This window comes from Nannobrachium achirus (assembly GCF_963921795.1).
Source record: "Nannobrachium achirus genome assembly, chromosome: 12".
NCBI lineage: Eukaryota > Metazoa > Chordata > Actinopteri > Myctophiformes > Myctophidae > Nannobrachium > Nannobrachium achirus.
Window position 1 is genome coordinate 60,905,285 of NC_137832.1, and position 15,000 is coordinate 60,920,284.

At 41.9% G+C, this 15,000-nt stretch overlaps 1 protein-coding gene across 2 annotated transcripts in view; it reads right to left on the bottom strand.

The window, feature by feature from the left end:
* The window catches only part of c5 (complement component 5), a 43,127-nt gene that overhangs the window by 10,802 nt on the left and 17,325 nt on the right, over positions 1–15,000 (bottom strand). For both annotated transcript variants that reach the window (XM_080738229.1, XM_080738228.1), the window contains exons 21-29: positions 11,038–11,283; positions 8,940–9,000; positions 7,769–7,858; positions 3,039–3,251; positions 2,826–2,904; positions 1,824–1,983; positions 916–1,020; positions 604–775; positions 276–400 (exon numbers count right to left, since the gene is read on the bottom strand). In XM_080738229.1, the coding sequence (XP_080594355.1) occupies positions 276–400; positions 604–775; positions 916–1,020; positions 1,824–1,983; positions 2,826–2,904; positions 3,039–3,251; positions 7,769–7,858; positions 8,940–9,000; positions 11,038–11,283 (1,251 nt within the window). The remainder of the gene's footprint in view (positions 1–275; positions 401–603; positions 776–915; positions 1,021–1,823; positions 1,984–2,825; positions 2,905–3,038; positions 3,252–7,768; positions 7,859–8,939; positions 9,001–11,037; positions 11,284–15,000) is intronic.

A 15,000-nucleotide genomic window follows, 5' to 3' on the forward strand; every position in this document is an offset into this window, starting at 1 on the left:
AAAATGCTGAATAAGTAATGGACCTGGAGATGAAAAAGGTTGAAAACCACTGATTTAGGCCGCTGGCCTAGTGGTCCAGGCGCATATCACATATAGGCTCTAATGCCTGACAGTGTGTCGCGGGTTCGAGTCCCGCTCCCGACGACCTTTGCTGCGGGTCACTCCCCCTCTCTCTCTCGCACAAAAAAAGAAAAAAAAAAAAACACTGGACTAGAACAACAACACAAATGAGCAGAGCCAGACACACAGACAGACAGACATAACAGATCCAGTACCTTGGCTAAGGATGTTAACAGGACATATGCTGTGGTTGCTACCGTCAGAGCACTGGATGCGTCTGGTTTCACCCAATCAGCCGTCACATCACGCTCCTGCCAATATCGCAAAACAGCAGGATGGCCTGCACACACACACCCACACCCACACACACACACACACACACACACACACACACACACACACACACACACACACACACACACACACACACACACACACAAATATACATTTACATGTTGTGCTGAACTGGGACAATTCTTACATGCACAGTCATGCACGCGTACGTACGTACGTACACGCACGCACGCACACACACACACACACCTTTCTCTTTTGCCAGCCGCTCCAGGCTGTTGTACAGCTCTGTGGCCGTCTGACTGTTAGGGTCGTGGAGGGTCATGGCGTAGCAGGCGACCGCACGCACATACACACTCTGCACCTGCATGGCATGCTGGGAAAGGTAGCCTGCTGCTCGAGTCTTACTGTCCTCCTGGGACTGAAGGGGTTAATCAAATGAGGAGAGGAGAGGAGAGGAGAGGAGAGGAGAGGAGAGGAGACATGAATAAAATACATTAAAAGGCATTAAATATCATAATTTCTAATTTGGAGCAATAAATGGAGTGAATGAATTATTACCTTGAGCCGTAGTTTTGGATCGTCGATCTGTGTTGCTTTGTGTAAGCCAATCAGCACGAAGGAGGTCAGGTACACCGATTGGTCCAAAAGGGTCGCATTCTTTGACTGCGATTAAGATATGAAAAAGAAAAGAGTGAGAGAGAGAGCCTGTGATAATAAATACATAAAATAATGAAATGTATCAAAAATGATTCGTTAAATACAAACAAATATTCAAATAGATCAGTGTTGATTTTGTCGACTAAAACTATGACGAAAAATGTTTGTCAACTGCATTTTTTTTTCACTGACGAAAACAAAATAAAACCGAAATAAAAACTAAGCTGTGATGACTAAAACTAAGACTAAATATATTGACAATTTCGTCAACAAAATAAAAACTAGACTAAAACTTTAGGGAAGGAGAGTCAATTTATGTTTGGTTGTTCTCAGGTGTTGCGTGCTGAAAATAGCAGATCTACAAGCTCACAAGATCGGCTATTTTCAGCGCGCAACCAAGTGTAGAATCAGCCATTACAATGTCATCAAGGCCTGCCAAAATACATTTCAGTTGACTAAATCAACTGTAGATTTAGTCGCCTAAAATCTTATGATAAATTTAGTCGACTAAAATTAGACTAAAACTAAAACCTTTCAGGTGACTAAATTATGACTAAAACTAAAAGACATTTTATTCAAAAGACTATGACTAAAACTAAATCAAAATTTGCTGTCAAAAACAACACTGAAATAGAAACGGTGGTAATGTCAAGTTATTCGTGTATGGTTAATCCTTGTAAATTGAAATAGGGATTCTAATGTAAAATTATGTACTAGAGATTGTACATAAAAAATACAATAAAAAACTATAAAGTATTGTAAAATATACTGTAGATTAAAAAGTATTATAAAGTGTAAAGTGCTTGGACCATGATTTTGTTGGGGGAGTAATGAGAGAACTCCTTGAAGGATCCGTCTGGGTTTTGTGCCGTTGAGATCAACCATTTCAGAGTCTGCTGGAGAGAGTCATGGCCCACTGGTTCCACACTGTCTGTCTGAGCCAGGGCATTTACTACCAGAGCTGTCAGCCTGCGCGCACACACACACGCACACGCACGCGCACACGCACACGCACACACACACACACACACACACACACACACACACACACACACACACACACGTTGTAATTAGTTTTTTCCTCAATCAAACGAACGCTTTCCTGATTGGCGAACCCAAACCGTCGGCTGGCTTCACAGATTGGCAGAGCATCACGTCACCTTTGTGCCACTAAGCCAGTGTAAGTCCCTGATTGGCTCACCCAAACCCATCGGTTTAACTGGTTGGACGGACGCGCCGCGTAGCATTTTTGCCAATATAAATGGAACAATTGCATCATTTCTGACATATATGGTCACTAGGATATAAATCAGGAGTCTTCTACAACTTTTTATATTATTTTTTTAATTTCTATTTAAAAAAAGAAAGAAAAAAAATTAATTTGATTGATTATTTAATAAATCAATTTGATTGATTTATTTATTATTGTACAATTGACAGATTGTCAGTGATAGATTGATAGTATTGACATATTGACAGCATAGTATTGAATGCACAATAACATGGTATGTTTAGCCTATACACATGAAACACAATTTTATACATAAATATACAACATATGTTGTAGCCCCACCCCCACCCTACAAGGTAGGGGGTCCCTGCTCCATCTCCCAGTCAGTTTGGGGGTCCCTGGCCTGAAAACGTTGAAGACCCCTGGTATAAATCACTAAACTGACATTGTATGAAACTAGATAACATCTGGTATGAAACACAGTATTGACCATGCATGGTACTGGATAATATCTGGTATGAAACACAGTATTGACCATGCATGGTACTGGATAATATCTGGTATTAATCACAGTACTGACCAGGTACTAGGTTCTCTGCCTGGCCACATGCTGTAGGACGCTGTTGATTGGCTCCTGAAGGAACTGATACCCACCAACCCTACACACACACACACACACACACACGCACACGCACACGCACACACAAACATAAACCAGGCATTGAGCTATGTCAGTCAGACTATACAGACAGCAAAGGCTGACAGATCAAGAGAAATGCCTCTAAGTTCTAACCTTCCTTGATCTTCCGTCGTAGTTCCTGTGACTTCTTCTGGACATCAGCTCCCAGAATGCCCCAGCGCCCTGTGGTCTCCAGGTACTTATAGACGTATACAAGTGGGAAAAGCCCCGCCAGATCTGCTTCTGCAGACCCAGGGGGCAGATTGACCAGCCTCAAGAGTCCTTCTGGGTTGTCCATAACGGACATAATCTCCCCGAGAATCTCACCTAACGACAAAAATAACAATGGTTATAATAGTTAATGATTAATAATCACACACACACACACACACACACACACACACACACACACACACACACACACACACACACACACACACACACACACACACACACACACACACACAGTTGGGCCGGGTAGGGCCTCGGGCCTGCCCAGTTAGGGCCCAGTTAGGGCCGGGCCTTAATTTTCAGGTCCGTTGAGAACTCTAATCCAAAGGTTATGTTTGTGACGTTGTCCCAACAAATTACAACCAGTCTGCTAGTAGGCTCTACTTCCGTATGCGTCACCGATTATCCTTGATCCATTACTCTGGCTTCAGTGCTGCAGTGCAGACAGACAAACAGACAGGGATATTCACCTATTCTCTATTGCCTGAGCGACAGAGCCCCTGGCTCGGCCTGGCCAGACCAATTAGCATTTATACTTTATAATCTGCCCTACACGACAACGGCGGGCCGGGTCGGGCTCAGGCAGAATTTGAGAACTCTAGTTGGTAGTTGTAGGTCAACAACTTGACCTACACGTGACATCATGTCTACGTCACACGTAGACCCACTATAAGTGCTGACACAAACAGTAGGACTGAGTTCTCTTAAGTACCATGCATAGTAGTACTTAAGGACCGCAGGAATACACAAGAAACGGAGGGGGAGAGTGATTTAATCCGGTTCCTCCGGCCGTCCGGACGTAATAGATTGTCTCCGTAACCTTACGGACAACACTCAACCCGACGGATAAAAACCGATAAAAACGTACGTACACATGAACTACCCGAACTTTTGTCAACCGTGGGGGCAGTAGTGAGGGAGAAATGTTTCGTCTTTTTTCTGGTCTCCATTTCGTATGTGGAAGTGACCTCATGCACTGCCGTGGGCATAAAAAAAAAGAAAAAAAAAAGAAAGAAATCACAAAGTAACCAACACGCGGGGCCAGATCGCGAGTGGATCTTTAACCCACACAGGCCAGCCCAGGACGCAGACCTATGACGCAGACCCGTTGCCAGCCTAATCAGCGCTCTCTGCCAACTTGGGTGGCTCATTAACTGTCGGCGGCGCCCCCTTGAGATAGCGCTCTAGGCGGTCGCTTGCAACGGCACTGCGTGTCCATGCTCATCCATTCTCCAGTCCTTTTTATATTATATCCAGACAGCACAGTGTCAGTGACTAGCGCCGATGGGAGAGTGTTTTCTGCAGGTCGTTCAATCCGAGTGTATCTGTCAACAATGAATGTAGGCGCTAGCCTATGTAGCATTTGCTCATTGGGAAGATGCATTTGGGTGCCTGCCATCTAGTGGATACAGTATGTACATAGGATTTATTGAACCTAATGTAACACAGAGACCGTACTGTAGTATGCATGTCGACGCTATTACCGTACGTACTGTCTCACCCCCAAACGTACACAAAATCAACCATACGTAACTATAAATGGCCCTTTAGAAGATGAGATGAAACTTATAAACTGCTGTGAGAAATGCTTCTTGGGGGATACGCCTAACAGGGCTTTCAGAGATACCGTATGATGCTGCTGTAGAAGTGAACCACAAAGTGCACTGCTTCAGAGGGGACTTTATCGAGTCCCAGCGTCGGACTGAGGTGCATGTCTTCAACACAGTGTCTTTATGCTGGACCAGGTTGCCCCCAGAGACACCTGGAAGAGGACAACGTCCCCTTGGGGTTCATCCCATGCGCACCAGCCGCACAGCTGTGCTGATCGACCCTTTCATCTACATCTGGGGGGGGAGTTACTGACACCAGGAACTACTGGAACTACAGCAAGGTTCTTTATGCATTTGATGTCAACGCCCATAAAATGCTCACACCCAGGGTTTCTGGGACTGCTCCAGAGGGGAGGCGGGGCTAGGGTTGGGACTCGTTAGGATTTTAACGATTCCGAGTCCTTAGCGATTCCCTCTTAACAATTCCGGTTCCTAACGGTTCTCTTAACGGTTCCAATATATATATATTTTCATATTTTCTGACACTGACGCTTCTGTATGTCCTATAGAAAAATAAAACATGAACGATTGAGACCATTTAACAGTAGTTGTTTACATAAGCCTAATGGGCGTTCAAATAAATAATAATTTAGGTATAGTTGTTGTAATACAAATTTATATTGTAATATAATCACAGTTAAGGGTCAATTTGTTTCTTACCAATAGGGCTACTTTTGTGTAATTGAAAATGTAGATATATTCATGTGGTGTGGTGTGGTGTGGTGTGGTACTAAAGCTGCAGTGGAAAAGGGGCTATTGTGAAGTCAGGTTTCTAAACGTCGCGCCCATCTGTATGTTTAAGGCTTTAAGCGTTGGTTAAAATAGCTGATCTACAAGCTCACGTTGTCTTGTGGATGCGACGCGTTGTGAGCTTGCAGATCAGCTATTTTCGGCATGCAACACAGCGAAGTAGTCAGGCTTTACTTGCGTTGCAACTTGCAAGACGTAACAAGGAAGAAGAGAAGCACCCAGGCAGACGGCACAGAGGAGCGCCTCGGTCCGCTCACATATCAACTTTCGCGAGGTCTTCTGCAGCTGCGGGTGTTATTTGGAGCATAATGTGAAATGTGAATGAAAAGAAAGACGCGAGGACAGAAGACCGCGGACCGAACGAGCCGACGAGCGCCGCTCATGGACGTCAGAATGAACGCGCTTCCAGTGAGCTGAAGTAGCCTACAGCCAAACTTTGGAAGACTTCTGTCTCTTTGGCACCATGCTGTTTGTTTATCACGCTGCTTGTTGGTGTGTTCAGTTGTCGTCGCTCTCACTCGCGCTGCTCAGTGACGCGGACATTCCCAGCATTCTTTCTGTAGAGGTGGCCTGACGTCACCACAGCTGCTTGCGATGGAATGCACATTAAATGTGCGCTGATGAGACCCGTTAAGAGAATCGGACCGGCAAAAATGATTGACCCGGTATCATGGAACCGGGTCCTAAAAAGAACCGGTTTCGGGTCCCAACCCTAGGCGGGGCCACTCAGCATGTGTCTTTGAGAACGTCATGTTTATCTATGGAGGAGAGAACAGTGTTCAACAGTCCTACTGAATACAATAATGACATCTACAAGTTGGACACCACCACGATGGTCTGGTCTTTAATTAACACCAGAGGAACTCCTCCACCTGCTTCATACCAGCACTCTGCCACCATCGTCGGGACAAAGATGTATGTATTTGGGGGCTTGGGGAACGAGGGCCACTACAACACCTTCAGTGTGTTTGACACAGAGACCAACTGCTGGATGAACACACCTTCTGCACAGCTTTGCCCAGATGGACGCAGTGATCACTCAGCCTTTTCCTACAATGGAGAGCTGTACATATTTGGTGGCAGTAACTTTAAAGATCTGTGGAAATTCAGTTCTCCCTCTGCCTACCTGGGGAGAGTCCCGTACTGAGTTCATGCTTCCTTCAATGCTTGGTGAGGAGTGAGCAAGCCACTTCTTATCACCAGACAGTCCCTGAAGCTTAAATGTTTGATGGATGAGCACGGGTGTCACACCAAATTCTGGGCCCTGGGTACGAGTCGCTTCAATTGCTTCACTTTGGTCGCGCTGCTCAGTGTTGGTTAAAATAAAATGTGTCCGTCGCTTCAGTGTCTTGTTTGTGACGCAACCGTAACCCCCTCCACCTTGGGCCCTAGTAACTCAGTCCCACTTTTCCCCACCTTGTGACGCCCCTGTGGATGAGTGCTGCTCAGAACACTCAGAGCTCCCTGTCATGATCTACCGTCACCTCCACACATCTGACCTCCAGGGATTCACAGTGATCTGGTCATCATGATACCATGTCTTGTGGAAACCTCGTGGGATTTACAGCAGTGGTAGAAAAGTAGTCACATATTTTACTTAAAGATGGTATATATATATATATATATATATATATATATATATATATATATTAGGGCTGGGATGCGATTAAAATTTTTAATCTAATTAATTACAGCTCTGTGATTAATTAATCGCAATTAATCGCACATCGATATTTGACCTGCGAAGCATTTTTTTTTTCAAGTAAACACACATTTTGTTGTACAAGTGAATCAACGAGTGAGTTTTTTAAATCTAAATTTCGCATCCACTGGACCAAGCAAAGCGCTCTGATCGGCTACTTCTCCCTTTGCGTTTGTTGTCTCTTCTTGGTTGGTGCATCGCTATGATCGGTATGCCCGAAACCGAAGGCTCTGTGGTGCAAAAACTAAGTGCGATTAAAATGCGTTCATTTTTTTTTTATCGCGTTAATTAATATGTTTAAGTCCCAGCCTTAATATATATATATATATATATATATATATATATATATATATATATATATATGAAATCCACTTTGAGAACCACTGGTATATATTTTGTGCATGATTGATATTCATTTGTTTCTATTGGTGAACATACCGTTGCAACCAAAGTGTAAAAATCTGAAATTGCAAGGTACATTTGCATGTACAGTACAGTACTAAACACACTGTAAGTATGAGTATGATACTGATACTGTAGTATTCTCTTACCGTGAATAATGAGCTCTCTCTCTACATCCGTGTGAGGAACCTGGTTCAGAGGAAGTTTATTCTTCAAAATCACCTTTATCTTCTCTGATCCTAAATGAATAATTTGAAAATGAAAATGTTAAATTGATTGATATTGTGTTGGTTACACCAAGTTTTTTGTTTAAAGGTTTAAACTCTATATTGTTATGATATTAATCATTGCTGTGGAGTGTTTGTTCAGTAACAGGGATCTCCCTGTCTTTCCAGCACTTTAAAAATATTTTTCATGTGGGCTGCCTTTAAAATGTTATTCAATCAGTGGAATGTACCCATTCATCAGGTTGATAGGTATATTGTCACTGTTGGGCAGAATTAATGTAGTATCATGTATTATAATCAAGTTTTTGTCTTAACAATGCAACAAAAACGAAGAAATATCATTGAACTCAAGTCTCCGTGGCGTGAGTAATCAATAGGGGGAAAAAATGCATTTTGTGGGTGAACTACACCTTTAATGACTGACTTCCCATGGGCTACCGCTACAACACTAACATGTTGCTCACAGAAATTAGCCTATAGAGGCAAGGCAAGGCAGTGCCGTTTTATTTGTATAGCACATTTCAACATTGGCAATTTATGATGTATGATGTATGAACAAAGGAAGTAAAAATGAATAGATACAGTTACAGTGCAGAAGAGAAGAGGAAAAGAACAGCAAACAGAAAAGGTCTTTAGTTGTCCTTTAAGATAAATATGAATGGCAGCAGATCTGCAGTTTTCTGCGAGTTGTGCATAAAAAACTAAATGCTGCTTCCGCACCTTTAGTTTTGGTTATAGGGTGTGCCAAATGTAGTTCTAAGAGCGGCCATTTCTTGGGTAAACACAGCCTTACACAGGTGTTCTGATTGGAGTAAAGCATTAGTTCTATGCAATCAAACAATTGAAACACCTGTGTTTTTACCCAAGAAATGGCCGCTAAGGACTACAATGACGTAGCCGCTGGCACACACTATAGGGACAGAAATCTACAAGCTAGTAATGTACAAGCTCAAACGTACTGTAGCACATTGTGATACGTTGTGAACTTGTGAGCTATAGCTAGTGTTTGGGCTATTTTCTGCAAGACAGTGTTCCGCCCAGAAAAGTGATGCACTAGGTTTCAAGTGGTTAAGCATGAGCGCTGTGTTTTTACCATACAGTCCTTGCGGGTCCAGTCTGCCTCCAGAGAACATCTCAGTTCTCACTCCTTCAGGCTGAAACAGCAACAGATTAATACAGGGTTCCCACACATTTTTACCAAAACTTTTCCAAAACATTTCCAGAATATTTAACCCATTTTCCAGGACTGTATAACAATAATTCAGCTCAATAATAAGTCGCTTACTCCTATGTGCAATGCCCAAAGAAAAGGTAGTGTACGCCAGTGGTTCTCAACCTTTTCAGGCTGTGATCCCTGAAATAATCATGTTTTAACTGGGGACCCCAGCACCCTGACGAGCACTAAGAGTTGAGGAATTTTGTATAACACGTTTCTATTGTGAAAATAGCAGATCTACATGCTCACAACGCCTCGCGTTGCGAGGCGTTGTGAGCATGTAGATCTGCTATTTTCACAATTTCTGCCTCTAATATTTGACAATTTGGCCAATGTTTAATTTGTCATGTCAGAGTTATTAACAAAATCAATAACCAAAGACAATGCATAGCATTTTTTTCCAGGACCTTCCAGGACCCTTGATAAATTCCAAAACTTTTCCAGTACTGGAAAAATATTTTTCTATTTTCAAAATATTTCCAGGAATTTCATGACCGTGGGAATCCTGTTAATAACACGTTACTTACCGCACAACCAGATTAATAACACAGTTATTGACTCCTTTTAGCTTAAATGTCGGAATGTACCTCATGCTGTTTACATTTCTAATAAAGGGGAAAAAACTACTAATAAAGTTGGCTATAAAATCAATCAATCAAACAAACAAATTATTATTAACAAGGCCAAGTTAAAATAAAGTGTTAAAATACAAAAATACTACTACTGAACTATGTAATACCCAGTATTATTATGTTAACAATCTTCTAACAAATTAAATAACGTTAAAATAAAGTGTTAATATAAAGTGTTAAGGCCCATTCCCACTGGGCCAGATAACAGATAAAAGAATCTCTTTCTCCAGATATTTTTCCATTCAAAGTGGATGGTAGATACAGATAAAAAAAAATATCTACCACAGATATTTGCCACAGATACTTTTATCTGTGGCAAATATTTTTTTTATCTGTATCTACCATCCACTTTGAATGGAAAAATGTTATCTGGCCCAGTGGGAATGGGCCTTTACGCTTGTTACTGATAACATAGCCAGATTAACAAACAACAACAAAACCGGATTAACAGTTTAAAATGTTTTGCCACGGACATACAAAATGAGCAGACAATAATTTTACCAGAAACACATAAAGATGGAGCCAAATGGATTTGGTTCAATTTGTACACTCTCAGAGTTAAGGGGGTCCTTGAAAATAAAATATCTGAGAACCACTATAGTACTAGTGGACTCCTAAATATGCCATAGTATCATACTAAATCAGTGTCATATATATTCTGAAGAAAACCTGGGGACCTCCACATTCTGTAATTGGGTCTTATGATCAATTATTATAATATTATCAATTATTATAAATGGCCCCAGAAAACGCCCACAAAACTGTGATTAGTGATGAAAAGTGATGAGTCATCACTTTTCATCACTAAACCATCGTTTTCTGGGGGCATTTATAGCCCAAGGAATGTTTTTTGTGCAAAAAGAATGCTTGCAATGGATTCAGCATCATGACAAACCCCTAGTTAGACCCCTCACATCCTAATTAAAAAACATTTCTGGGTATTTTCCTCCTGTATAGAAAGTCGATGGGAGCCCAACTTGATTTGGCCGTTGTGGCGACCCCGAAGGTCGCAAACTCGGGCGCCCTAGCTAAATCATTAGAGTATGCCCTGGGCTACATCTGTGCAAAAGTTGGCGCTTTAAGACAAATTTGCACGAAATTAGCATTTGCTCCCGTTAACGCCCCGCACTATACGACCATGCGTGAGCTACGAAGGGCTAAAATCGCTTTGGGAAACCCGGCCAATGCTGTGTAAAAAAGAAAATCTTAAATTTGCCATGGACAAGACCAAGTCTTTGCCATGGACACGTTTGTCGGTGTACATGACATGATGATGACCCCTGGTATCACCCATCCATCCATCCATCCATCCATCCATCCATCCATCCATCCCAGGGCCTCACCACCACACGTAGTTTCTTTTGCAGGATATCCAGGACTCCTCTCTCCTGTGTCTTCAGCGTGAAGGTGAGGGTGTGTTCCCCGGGCTCCAGAGCCATCAGGAAGAACTTCACCGCCGCCACGGACTCCCCGGCCAGCGTGGGCCAGCGGGAGCGGTCGGGGCAGAGGGTGGACCTCAGGCCCGGCGTGGAGGATGGCTGAGAGTCCAGCACGCACAGCGCTGGGCCTACGGTCAGGGTCACGCAGTACTGAAACACACACAGGATGATTTACATTCAACAGTGGTGGAGAAAAGTACTCAAATATACTGTGTAAGTTGCTAAACTAGTGGTCAGTCGTGGTAATGCTTTTTTCGTCCGTTTTTCGCCCGTTTTTCACCCGGAGTCACCGCGGACCACCACCGCGGACCACCAGAGCGGCGCCGCAAACCACCGCAACCAATACGAATCCATGGAGTGGTAGAACGTAATTTTCTAAGCAGGATTTGGGGAATAAGAGGTTAAGAATCCTTCACCATCGTAAACACTGGTTGCTGAGGGAAGCTACTTCCTGAAGAGTCGGTTATTGGCCAGTAGAGTATCATGTGTGTATGATCTGCGATGTGATTGGCCAACGTATACACAATGTATACAGATGATGCAGATTACGTCATTTTGCCGGGAAATCCCGCCCCTGTCACTGCTAAGAAGAAAACATATAAAGAGAAGGCTTCAGAAGCTGAAAATAACAGAGTGGGTGTTCTAAAACTTTAGCGATTTAACAGTTAGGACAATTTTAAGATTTGTTTTATAAAAAAAGTTACATGGTACAACTTTAAAGCTGTAGTTCAACCTCAAAATGACTTTTTTTCTATTGATTACTCAAGCCATGGAGACTTGAGTTCAACAATATTTTTTGGTATTTGTTGCATTCCTAAGACAAAAATCGAATTACAATAAATGTACCGCCATTGATTCCGGATGGAGACCAAAATGCATTTGGGTCCCCATCCGGAATCAATGGGGGTAAATTTACTATAATCTAATTTTTAACTTAGGAATGCGACAAATACAAAAAAATATGATTGGACTCAAGTCTCCATGGCGTGAGTAATCAATAGAAAAAAATCACACCTTGTGAACTGAGTGGTGGTCAAATAAAAAGAGTCAAATACATGTATTGCAAGGTTGTTGGGGTGTGTGTGTGTGTGTGTGTGTGTGTGTGTGTGTGTGTGTGTGTGTGTGTGTGTGTGTGTGTGTGTGTGTGTGTGTGTGTGGTCTGTGGTCTGTGTGTCCCTCTCCTGGTCAGGAGAGGTATGGCAGGCGAGTGAGGCGACAGACATACACTTGAGGCGACGGCCAGCCAGTAACATCGTGAAAGCGAATCACAGGAGTGGTGAGACCACCACTCAAAAAGTCATTTTGAGGGTGAACTATCAATACTACAAGGTAGAAATACTTTGTTACAAGTAAGAGTCCGGAATACAAAATTGACTTGAGTAAAAGTACAATTGGTATCAAAAATGTAATCAAAGAACCAAAAGTAAAAAGTACTCATTATGCAGAATGTCCAATTTCAGGTGTTCAAATGTATAATTATTTTTTTAAATGACAGATCTGCAAGCTCCCAATGCGTCGCTTGTAGATCAGCTAAGCAGCATCAAATGTGGGCTGGCTGAGGTGGTTAATTAATGTTTTGTAATAAATAATCAAAATCTGCAAAGTAACTGGTAACTAAAGTTTTCAAATAAATGTAGTGGAGTAAAAGTACAATGTTTGGATCTGAGATGTAAGTAGAAGTAAAAGTATTGGAAATTGGTCAAGTAAAGTACAAATACCTGAAGAATTTACTTAGTTATACCAGTACACCACTGCAATTCAATTCATTTTGATTAAAGTGTCAAATCACAACAAGTTGTCTCAAGATACTTCTGAGCACGCAATGTTACCACTATATCTCAGAGGCAAATGTTGTACTGTTTACACCCCAATGATATAAAACGTTAGTTACTCGTAACTTAGTAGATTTAGATTATTATTACATACATTAACCACTTCGGCCATTTGAAAATAGCAGATCTACAAGCTCACAATGCATCGCGAGGCAACACATTGTAAGCTTGTAGTTCTGCTAATAAGATTTTTTTATACCATTTTTAAAAGTTGTGATATGGGACATTCTGCATAATGATGGAGTACTTTCTAATTTTGGTATTAAAGGGGAGAACCACCCATTGAGTAGTTCAGTATGCCAAAATCAATCCTCCAGTTATAGGCAACACAGAACAACTCAAAGGTATATTAATGACATAGTTCAATATTGAAAATGGGTGGTTCTCCCCTTTAAAGGACCAGGTCACCTCTGGGACAACCAGATCTTATTTTATTGTTGTGTGGGACACGATCAACACAATCCTGAGTTATCTTTTGTGTTCAATCTGTTTTTAGATATGTTAGTATTTCAGCATGCTACAACTGGTCATAGCTGAAATACTAAAATACCGTAAATCACCAATTAATCGCCCGGTGGCAAACTGCCGCCGGGTTCCATATATCCGCCGGGGGTCTGACCCCATTTTGCGCAATAAACGCCTGTTTCAAATAAGCGCAAGGTTTGTATAAGCGCCTGGGCCGTTATTTGCAATTAATATTATCCCTATTAGGTTTTATGTAAGAGCCCGGGCTATTATTTGTTTGGTTGTTTGGTATTATTTGCTATTTATTTAACTTAACTGGTCATTTATGTTGCATGGCAGTGGTGCGCTGAAAACAGCAAATCTACAAGCTCACAGCAGTGCTGTGACAGCACGTCGCAACGCACCGCACTCGCTGTGCGTTGCTACGGGTCATATGTTGCATCATGACGGTAGTGCGCTTAAAACAGCAAATCTACAAGCTCACAGCCCTGTGGACAGACACTTCTAACTCCAAGCCAAATGTATGGTGCCCACTGCCCAGCCCAGTTCTGCGCTACCATGGCGCGCAGGACGCACTCGGGGGAACAGATTGCCAAAGGATACCAAAAAAAGAGAGAGGAAAAAAGGAGTCTGCTGCTCTCTGCGCACTGACCATCATTCATTACTGTCTAAAACGTTGCTACAATGCAAGGTTTGCGTGAGTAGGCCTACTTTAATGGCAAAACGTTGTGATGGAGAAAGACTGGCCAATAAAGACAATAAAGAATAACTCATTACTTACTGTTGATGCCTCTTTTTATCCAGTCCGCATTTTGAAGAAGTAATCCATTATTTTGAGGTTCAAGGGGAATGCAGAAGGCTTAATCATAATGCAATACCATAATATTTTAATGTCAGGATAGTGGAGCTGTTCAGTGTTCAGCCCAGCGAGTCCAGTCCAGCACCAGCTGCAGGACTTCTGCGCTAATTGGGTCGTTAACTCGTTGACTACAGACCTAGATGCGTCTATGCGGTAATTGATTATTTTGGAGAAAGATTCCCTTAGTATAAATAATAGTATATATGTTTTAAAAGGCTTTCATACACTCTAGATATTTTTTAAATGAGGTTTGGTCTAATAGATCGCAATGTGCTATTTTCTGGGTGTTCATAACAATTAAAATAATAATAATAATTATAATTATAACATTTATTATAACATTTTGATTATTACCCCTATTATATAGTTTGAGAAAGAAAAATTTACCAAATAATGGCCCAGTACTGGCCAGTGCCAAAATAAATAAAAGCCTGTTACCAATAGCCGCCTGGTCCCTTTTAAGCGCCCGGGGTCCGACCCCATTTTGCGAAATAAACGCCCGGGCTACTAATTGGTGATTTACGGTATCTAAAAACACAGATTGAACACAAAAAATAACTCAGGATTGTGTTGATCGTGTCCCACACAACAATAAAATAAGATCTGGTTGTCCCAGAGGCGACCTGGTCCTTTAAGTACTTTTCGATACCAATACTTTTGTACTTTTAATCTTCATTTTGAATTCCGGAATTGTGTCTCTACAATTACGTT